Source organism: Cynara cardunculus (assembly GCF_001531365.2).
Source record: "Cynara cardunculus var. scolymus isolate 2C chromosome LG 13, CcrdV1, whole genome shotgun sequence".
NCBI lineage: Eukaryota > Viridiplantae > Streptophyta > Magnoliopsida > Asterales > Asteraceae > Cynara > Cynara cardunculus.
The window spans coordinates 7,921,136-7,931,591 of NC_037540.1; the positions used below are offsets into that span (position 1 = coordinate 7,921,136).

At 31.0% G+C, this 10,456-nt stretch overlaps 1 protein-coding gene across 1 annotated transcript; it reads right to left on the reverse strand.

Moving 5' to 3' along the window:
* Positions 1 to 1,029: 1,029 nt before the first annotated feature.
* Positions 1,030 to 9,189, reverse strand: LOC112524504 (L-ascorbate oxidase homolog). Its single transcript, XM_025134349.1, has 8 exons — positions 8,941 to 9,189; positions 8,622 to 8,731; positions 6,372 to 6,642; positions 3,637 to 3,739; positions 2,730 to 3,075; positions 2,231 to 2,596; positions 2,007 to 2,085; positions 1,030 to 1,587 (listed from the first exon to the last, which is right to left on the reverse strand). The coding sequence occupies exons 1-8, from the start codon at positions 9,082 to 9,084 to the stop codon at positions 1,375 to 1,377; spliced, it is 1,632 nt and encodes a 543-aa protein (XP_024990117.1). The 5' UTR covers positions 9,085 to 9,189; the 3' UTR covers positions 1,030 to 1,374.
* Positions 9,190 to 10,456: the final 1,267 nt, after the last annotated feature.

Below are 10,456 nucleotides of genomic sequence, written 5' to 3' on the forward strand. Positions count from 1 at the left end.
CGATTTGAGGTTGAGGGCTTGAGGCGTTGTTGAGCGATAGCAGAGTAAGTTATTTATAATCATGTTTGTTTAATATTTTGTTGTTAAACTTCGTATAGATCATATGAATTTCATGCTTCTCTTTGATTATTTGTTACTTTATGACTCTATCGAACTTTAGTGATTTCTTTCAAGTTTGAATTTGTTACTTGTGTGATGTGGCTATCTGTTTCTATCACTGTACCTATACCTCAGAGAGAATTGTTATCATTCGTCTTCATTGAGATAATTATACAAGCTACATAGAAGTTGTTTTGTACACATGGATTACACTTGCTGATGGACTAATGGTCTTAGGATTTTAGGTACGAGAGTAAAATTGGGTTGATGAAAGTGGAAGTCGAGTTACTTAGAATTTAAAAAAAAATCAACTTATTTTGAACAATATATTTGTTGTGGTTGTGTTTTATTCAAACTTTGAACAATTTGGTTGTATTTGTGGTTGTGTTATGTTTTATTCAAAAAAGTTAAATACTCTAGTTCTTTTTTTATTTAAAATTAAATGGGTTAAATGGGTCAACCCAGGTTCAACCCATTTATTTAACAGGTTGGGTTAAGAAAATCGTAAACAGATCAACCCGTTGTCAACCCATTAACCCAACAGGTTGGGTTGGGTTGAAAAATCTCAACCCATTTAATTAAATGGGTTGGGTTGAGATTTTCAACCTGTTTAATAAATGGGTTGAACCCGAACCTAACCCAACCTGACCTATTGCCACTCCTATATGAGAATATGAATGCAACAATAAAAATATGTTGACAACGTGTATAACTAGAGGAAGCGAGAAGTCAAACATTTTGTAAGAAGGTGAGAAGTTTCAATATCATATATGATTACACTTATTTTAGTGTGAGCTTGTGCATCATGCATGTAATCATATACGATATTAAAACTGCATGTAATTAAGCTAACAATTCTCACTTTCTATCCATATGAGATGAGTTCTTACAATGAATTAGAATATACAATGGATAGAGAAGACTTGTTTATGAAATCGTGTCAAGAAAATGCAACAAGATAGAGAATCACCAATTTCCTACAACCATTTGGTTTAGTTTATTACAATAATAAATGCTCCTTTTTCTAATAAAAACAGAAAATTAAATATCTCCACTTAAGTGGAAATAAAATATAAAATGCAATAAATGTGACCTCGAGATAAGGTCATAAACAGTCATAGTAATATATGAGATGTAGTGCTTATGTAGCACCACAACTATAAATTTTAGCAAACCACACTATTTTCTAAACTCTTAAATTGATTCTATAAATTGAATCTAAACTCAACCTCTTAACTCACCTTGGCTAGAGTTAAGGGCTGCTTGGTGGGAAGATTAGAGTGGTCGAGTGTGACGGCCGCTTGCCCTCCCACAAAGACGTGCATTCTTGGGGATTGGGAATTCGTCTCTGATCGAGCCCGAGTTGGTATAAACACGTAGGTAAAACTGTTGGCCCAGATATTGGCGTGCCCAGAACTCTGTCCTTAAGTTCCACATACCTACGTTATCAAGTGGTATGTAAATTGCAGACCATGATTTTGGGTATACCTGCACATGTAAAACACCACGAGCATACCACTTAGACAACAATTTATCAAATAAACCAAACCAAAGAGACTCGGTTAGTATCACCCGAAGGTAGGGTCTAGGGTGGAACGTATGTGTGCCTAACCTCTAATTCGAAGAGTAAAGTGGCTGTTATCATGAGACCCTGGGCTTGTGCAAAGTGTTTGAAAATAAATGGTAAAGCTTGCTCAAAACAATGCAAAAAAGGACATAAAAAAGAACTTGAAAATACAAAAGACATTGCTAAAATTTGGAAATAAGCAACAACAATCAAAACACAAACACAAATAACAAACAAAACATAATGTAACCAAAGATTGTATAATATTATCAGTTGTAATGGATCTTGTATTTGGATAGATTCCAAAAAGAGAAATTAGTAAAGCATTAAGTAAAGGTACCTGGATGGTGCTGCGAGCAACGCCATCTCGAAGATTGTATACGTTCCTGCTAGCTTGAGTCCATACTCCTCCATCCATTCTGTTTCCCATGAATATAATGCTTTCATTAGTATCAAAGTAATACTGTCTATATTTGTTACTGGTTATAGATTTTGTTTTAAATTTCCATTATACCAAATGAAATCAAATAGGCTAAACTTAAAGGGGGGTTTTATAATCCTTACCCTACAACGAAGAACTGGTAGCCATCAAGATGATAGCTTTGTACAATATCTTCAGGGTTTTGGAAGACAATCTCAACGAAAGTTCTGTAATCAGCCCCCATGACAGAGGTATCAAGATAAAGGCCCCCTCCGGTGGGCTTATCGGAAATGCTTCCAACTCGGAAAACTCCTCCGATGTTGAAATAATCAGCAAGTTTCAGGGGAGTGTCAGCAGGCTTGAATGAGACACTGTTGAGTCCATATCTCTGCTTGCCGTTCACTTGTCCAGCCGAGCTTTGGATGATGATGGTTCGGCTGGTGTTGATCATACCATAATGGTATGAACCTTGTGGGTTCGGCCTTGGTCCACTTGCTGTAAGGTTGGTCCTGCAGACCATTGTATATTTATTATACAACAAATACTTATACACACTTGTCATCTTATACCTTTTTAACATTTGTATCATTCTCATTTGAACAATTACAAAATCCAAGTAAGGTGGATGGGAAAAATGCAAACCTGATGGAGCGGGCCTGGTTGAGGGACCAATCGACTTGGATGGTTGGTCCACCAGGGATTGGGCCAGAGACTTTGCGAGCAGAGTTGCTGTAATGAAGAACTCCAGTCGTGGTGAGGGTTGGGGTGGTGAACCGGGAGGAAACGACAATGTAGTAGTCTTGACTTGGTTGATCAGCTGTGAACAGCACGGAGTAAGACTGCCCGCAATGGACATCAAGAGAAGAATACATCTGTTGGACAGTGTGTGTTCCTTCGACCTCCACAAGTTTCATCCTGTGATTTTGAATCCGGAAATTAAGCGAGTTTTGCAACCCCACGTTTGATATTCTTAACCTGTAAGTTTTTCCTGTTCACCAAACAAAACAAAATATTGGTTACACTAGATGTATCACGTCATCATTCACAATCACGTTTATGAATAAACCATCGATAATAGGATATCCTCTATTTCATGGGAAAGTTTAGAAGTGACTAGTTTATTTGAGTGTCAAATTTAATTGATGACTTTAACTTAAGTTGAAGTCAAGTTTCACATAAGTTTGTATCAGTTTAATTGATACACACTTGGTATTCATGTTAGTTGGTTTGATTCGGAGGAGGAGCATCGATGAGGATGCATGGTTTTTTTCTTAAGGCAGTGAAGGAAAAGGGTTTAGCTGAACGTAAACAATAGCCTTCCTCTAGTTGAGCGAATAAGCTATTGACTTAGCGAACAAACTATATTGATTATACAGTCCATTAAACCATAACCGGTGAAAATCTTAAGATTATGATTGTGTAGTTAAATTTGAATTAAATGAACCATCACTAGATATCTGGAATAATTAAAAGATTGAAAAGACTAATGAATACAATATTGTCCAAAAAAGAAATTATAAACACAAAAGACGAAAGGAATGAAGTTTACCTTGTTGAACGGTGAAGGAGGCGCTATTTGGCCCCCGTCCATTAATAAGAATTCCATCAGGAGACCGAAGCTTATGCCCCCGGTCTAAAATTGCTTTCAAGGCCTGAAACAACAAATACATTTCTCATATTCCTTTCAAAATAATTTAAATACAATTCCTTTTTTTATTGTTCTAATTTAAATGTAATAATATTGTCTTACACCAATGATTCAGTTCAAATTTTAGTCTTTTGTTTGTTAGTTTCCTTTACAAAAATATTAGTACCTATCTATATGATTACTTTACTTTGTTAAAACATTTGATATTTACTTTATTAAAAAAAAAAAGTTAATTATCACCAATCTCAATGATATCTATATAGAACTTGTTTTAAAGAACACTAATATGAGAATGCATTTTTCAGTTCACTAGGTGGATAAGGCTAGTGGTGTGGAACTGAACTCCGGAAATATCTTATATTTGGACAAAGTCATCTCATCATTTTGTCAACTAAGCTACACCTCAAAGGATTAATCTTTCAGTATCTTCGTTAAATTGTATTTTAAATCAAAATTATATTTTCTATTTTGCTTATCGTTACAAGTTATTTTCGAGCAAGAATGAAAATAAACTATTTTTTCTTTAAAGGATAAAGTACAAGAAATAGCAATCTACTTTCATAAAAAAAAATTTGTTATATTATTGTACTTTAAGTTTTTCTTATTATAAAAATGTACTTTCAAATTATTATTTTTATTAGAGCGTATTACTTTTGAAAAATCTACCTATTATAGTATTAGGTAACCTTTTGATTTAAATTTATCCATTATATCATGTTTACATGTCATCTCATTCTCCACGTAAAATGTCTGCATATAATATATTGCTGATGTGGCATTTTTTATTACAATATTATACTTCCAAAAAATTTAATTTAACATGTTATTTAATAAATATATTAGATTAATTAAACAAAATCTAAATTATTCATTAATATAACAATATTAAGAAAACTTGTTTATATTATTCACTAAACAGCCTCTAAGCACGTTCCTGTTTCAAATCACGGTTTATTTAATCTAACATTTAAAAAAATGTTTAAAAAATATATATTTTTAAACTAAGAAAATAAGAATTTGGTACGTATTTTTATAAATAAAATATCTATTTTGAAAAGAATATATCACATGTATTTTAAATTTTATTTTGGCTTGATTATTGAATAAATATACAAAATTAATTAGATTATTTCTAAATTATTTATTAATATACTTAAAAATAAGTTAGTTTATAAACTTATTTATTTTTATTAAATAATACCTTCAAAAATGTACTAAACTATTAACAAATTACGGCAATTAAAAAATTACACTCTTCCAAATAAAAACCGGCCAATCCACGGTGTCAAACAATACCTTGGTAGCAAAATGACAAAGACCATCGTAGAGAGTTGGTGTAGGCGGAGCTAAAAGTGCACATGGGGTCATGGGTTATAAATCTAACATGTAGGATTGGGAATAAATTCGCATTGTTTTCTTTTGTTTTATTTATTCTATATAAAAATTATATTAAGTATGAAATATTAAATTTTATTTTATTTTGTTCTGTCATATTTAATAAATGTATAAACATTCCTACGAAGAAATATTAAAGACATCTCAAAAAATATATAAGAGGTCCAAATTTATATAATTCTCTCTCATTTATAGAAATAAAATTGTGATTAAAAAACAAAAATATCATTATATAGAATAAAAAACAGCCCCCTTCATCCATTTATTTGTTACATTTAGTTTTCATTCTCCTTATTCCATGATATCTCATGGTTCAATGACATTTTATTCGGGTTGTATTAAATGTTTGTGAGTACAAATATTTTATATGATATATAATTCAAAAAATATGTTGAACTAATTAAAATATCAAGTTTAGAAAATGATAAATATATAAGATGTTATCGTCATATCTTTAGAAAAACAAGTATCCTCAAAAATACAATAGCTCAAATATATCGTTTACATAAATTAATTATCACATTTTTTTAAAGAATTTCTTATAACACAAAGTGTTATAATTTTTTTTCAATAAATTAAATGATGTAAAATAAATATCACAATGATAAAAGGGATAAAAACAAGTTCTAACGAGTGACCCACTTAAAGAAGTCCTCAAGTTGGAAAACCAATATTCCTTTCTTCAAATATAAGTATCATTATCTCCGGAATTAATGCAAAATATTTGGCAATTATACTTTACTTTATATTATTTGGCGCCAAATTAGAAACAAAACATTCAAAATAACAAAAAAAGCATTATAATCTCTCAACTTTTTAAGCGAGTAAAGCTAACATATATGTTTATGTCTATTAAAGGAAATTTAAACTGTTTCTAAAATATCAAATAAACCATAAGGCTAATATTATATCATTATGAAATTTAATATGTTGTAGAAAAACCTACATTTTATTTTAACCCAAAAATTACTGAGATAGCTGATAAGTGGTTTGAAAAATAAATCGTAGTAATTTCATAGATAATATAACAAAAGGGTAATTATTATAATTTTTATGAAGCTAGTGAAGATGTAAATGGTATTTCATTGTTTTTTTTTAGTAATTTGGAGCTTTAGTAAGAAAATATTACAAGTTCACAACAAGCCAAGACCTTGGCTTATGATCAAGTCAAAAATCTTTCTTTATCAAGGCACTTTGTAGAAGGGGGGAGTGAGGGAATAAAGTAAGGAAATGATGCTTACCGTGTGGTTAGATTTATACCAATCTCCAATAAGAACAGTAAAGTCATCCGTAGGTTCATCGAATGGAACAGGGATTCTTGGACGACTAAGAATTCTGATGCCTCCAAAACCACCAACAGCTTTGTGGAACGCTAGAGAAGGGAAGTAGTAGAAGCTTCCAATTTGATCTTTTACCTGGAGAATGTATGTGAAGTTTTTGCCGGGAGGAATTGGGCAAGTTGTTCCATAGACCCCATCTTCGAAAGAGTTCCTTCTTTGTTGAACTCCATTCCTATATATCATATTTCACAATCAATAAAACTGAATATAATATATAATATGTTTTTGAAACAAGTCATGTTCATATTAAATATTAGTTAAACCTTGATAATGTTGGAAGTTACATGCAAAACTTGCAACATTTTTTCTATATAACACATTAATACAAATTTTGTTGTTTATGAATCATTTAGATTAAATAATTAGCTAACAATATGAAAAGTAACTTTATTAAAAAAGTTGTCAAGGTAAATGTGACAGTGGTCGGAAAGTAAGGGGCCGTTTATTAAACACTTATCCAGTAAGTGGTTATCGGGTATTTTTTTTTTACCGGATGAACATGACAAGAGTCAAAAATCTTACTCAGTAAGAGCAATGATAAAGATGGAGAGTCTTACTCGGTAAGTGAGAGTGACGATTCTTACCCGGGTAAATTGTTGAATACGATACCACTTTGATGTACTACAATCTTACCCAATAAAATAAATCATAGTGTAGACTCATAAAATTAAACGCTTACCGGGTAAGCATTTAGGTAAACGGCCCCTAAATATATTGGTTTTACGTGCAACATTATCATCAATTTTTGTATGTGTTCCTACAACTAAAAATATTAACATCAATTTATACATTATAGAATTCTATGTTTTTATATGCCACCTGCTATGTGTCTACCAAGAAAATTCCATGAGGATAGAAAAACAATTTGTTGTCATCATGTACTTTTAATTCGGTATCATACTTCCTACCTAATTTTTATTATTTATGTATTCCAGTGGAGTTCAAATAAAAAAATGTAATCACACATATAAACACACCTTTACACGTAACACTATTGTTTTATTGTCACATTTACGCTACCTGCATGCTCTCACCTGTAAGGAAAAAGGGTTTCTAATATTTATTTCTAAGTTAAAAGATGCATGCCATCTCGCATATTTTATTTCTAATCCATAGATTTATCTCGAAAGGCTTGTAACAGTTTTTAGCTTTAAAAAAATTCCATGTTTTATACGAGATCAAAAAAGAATTTAAAAAAAAAAATGAACCAAAAAAATATATTTAAAAGTGTTATGTTGAGATGATCCAACACATATGATAAAAAATATGCTTAATTATAACTATCTTTTTTCTTGAAATATGAATATTTCACTCAACTTTTAAGTCGAAAATCAGCAAAATAAAGAAATGGAGCAAAACAAACTATAACATAAAAATATGTATTTTTGATGAAACGATAATGTTTTTATAATATTTTTCGTGATTATTTTTCAATCTTCCCAATAAAAAAATATCGTTAAAGAATTGGCTAATGTTTTATTAAACCCTTGTAAAATTATAGATCTGGATTGAAATTCGCAGATGAAAAGTTTAGTGCTATCTTCCTCGGTTAGAGCACCTATTGACTTCATAACATTCTTTACTGCATTTTAATACCCAAGAATAGATCTACATTTATGTTGCCAGCCTTTATCAATATCTGGAACATTGACACACTCACCAATTAAAAAAAATCCACCCATGGAAAGATCCAAGAGATAAAACATGCTTCAAGACGTGACTTCAGCCAAATTCGACATGTATAATAACTTAGAAACTGAGGTAGATGAGCTCTTTAACGAAGATTGAAGTAAAACATGGAAATTTCCAAAAGATATGCAATAATACAAAGTGTCACTTATTGTCAAACTTGCCAAAGGTGACACATTGGCAGTTAACCAATCAAGATCACAACAGGCTTTTGAAAAAACGAAAAAAAAAAATAACTGTTGGAATCAACGTCGTGATGATTAGATTCAGAAGAGTGATCAAAGTTCCATCACATTTTACACAAACGTAAGTTTGTATTTAGCTGGATCCAACATGACAAATCTGAGATTTGACACACAAGGATCTGTTTTACAAAACCAGAAAAAATAAGACCTTCGTTGCAAAAGTTCATTTTTCAAAACTTTGTATCATTGATCGGTGAAATGAATAATAATCGGTTACCAGGAGATGAGAAAAGGTTCGTCTAAGCTGTTGATGACGTTGATGATGAGATTGTCATTCGTAACAGAATGAATATCAGGTCCAGGAAACTGTCCATTAATCAAAATCCCCTGTAATTCAAACACACAATCACTTTCGATCCAAAAACAAAAGAGTCTCAGATAACATAAATTAAACATGAGATCGAGGTAATAGCCTAGTGATTAGTTCTCCGTTCCAATCGCATGCTCATCAATAGTTCAATACAACAAATTATAAATTAATCGTAAAACCAATGAATCAAACACGAAAAAGTTGATCGCTATAGAGTTATATCAACCTGTTGACGAACACCGAGGGGGTAGATATTGCCATATGTGACATTCCAGTTGAAGAATCTGTATGGATCTTCGGCACCGGCAATGGCAATGAAAAGTGCACCGATGGCAATGCAAACCGCAAAATTTGGCAACATTATCTTCATCTGTGATTTACATAAACACTATCTTCCCCTCTGGCAATTGAGAGGGAGACGATCTGGAAAAGGAAGAAGCAAATGAGAAAAGTGGATGAAAAATTGAAGTGCGGTACAGAGTGATGGAGCTGCTGGGAGGAAGGGGGTTAAAAGAAGACGTGAAGATTCGAGAGGGAAATTAATTATAAACTATTTATTATTTTCAAATATTTCTATAAAAGTAATATTTAGTTCATAAATTATTGATTTGTATAAAAGGAAAAGCATGTCACGGTACATGTTTTTTGAAATTTTAATATATTTAAGAAATCATCTTGTTTAAAATTTTAAATTAAATTAACCATTATAAAAGGGTTGTTTACCAAACATTTATCTGGTAATGCTTACGGGGTCACCTACCTTACCAGATAAACATTACAAAAATCGAAAATCTTAACTAGTAAGAGCGATGATGAGAATCGAGAGTCTTGCCCGGTTAGTTGTTACGGGTGGATTGTTGCATACGATGTCGTTTTAATGGACTAGAATCTTATCACTGATTATTTATCGGGTAAGTATTTGATAAACGACACCTAGCTAAGATAAATGACATGATTAACATTAATAAGAGTTAATCACTAAAATAATCATATTTTAAAGTTGTTTATCTTATTTTGATCGCAGTGTTTTACATTTTATGATATTATATATTAAATAAATGATTTCATTTTAAGAAAAATGCTAAAATAACCCAATTGTTTACCGAGTTCAGGACCTAAGAACCCAAATTCTCGTTAGTCTTATAAATTGTAACAAAAATAAAAACAAATGCGACGGTTTTTCATTTTTTACAAGTTATGAAAATAAAGGTAAATGTTTTTTAAAGAAATATAACATAACAATAAGTGAGTATATGAAAATAGATTTACACTTACCAAAAAAAAAGTAACAAGCAAAGTAAAAAACATTCATTGTTTGCAAGTTTCTTATTTGGCTCATTACAAAAGTAAAGGTAAATGTGTTATCTTTTAGTTAAGGGATGTCTAATACCCCCACAATAAGCAAATGCATGGAAAGATATTTGCATTTAACATAAAATATCAACTTGTAAAATAAGAAAATTCATATTTCATGAGTTACTTTTTAAACGCTAAAATGGTATTATAGTTAAAATAAGACATCTAAACCGTAAAATACATTAAATAACGATATAAATAATACATTACATTTAAAACTATATATTATTTACTAAATGTGTCAAATTCGGACAAAAAACTCTCCAATGTATTAAAATCAGACATCCTTTTTTTATGTTAAAATCGGTTTAAATCATGCATTGAAAATGTAAAAAGTTAGTTCATATTATTGATGTGTGTTAGGAGAAAAATAGAAGATAATGGTG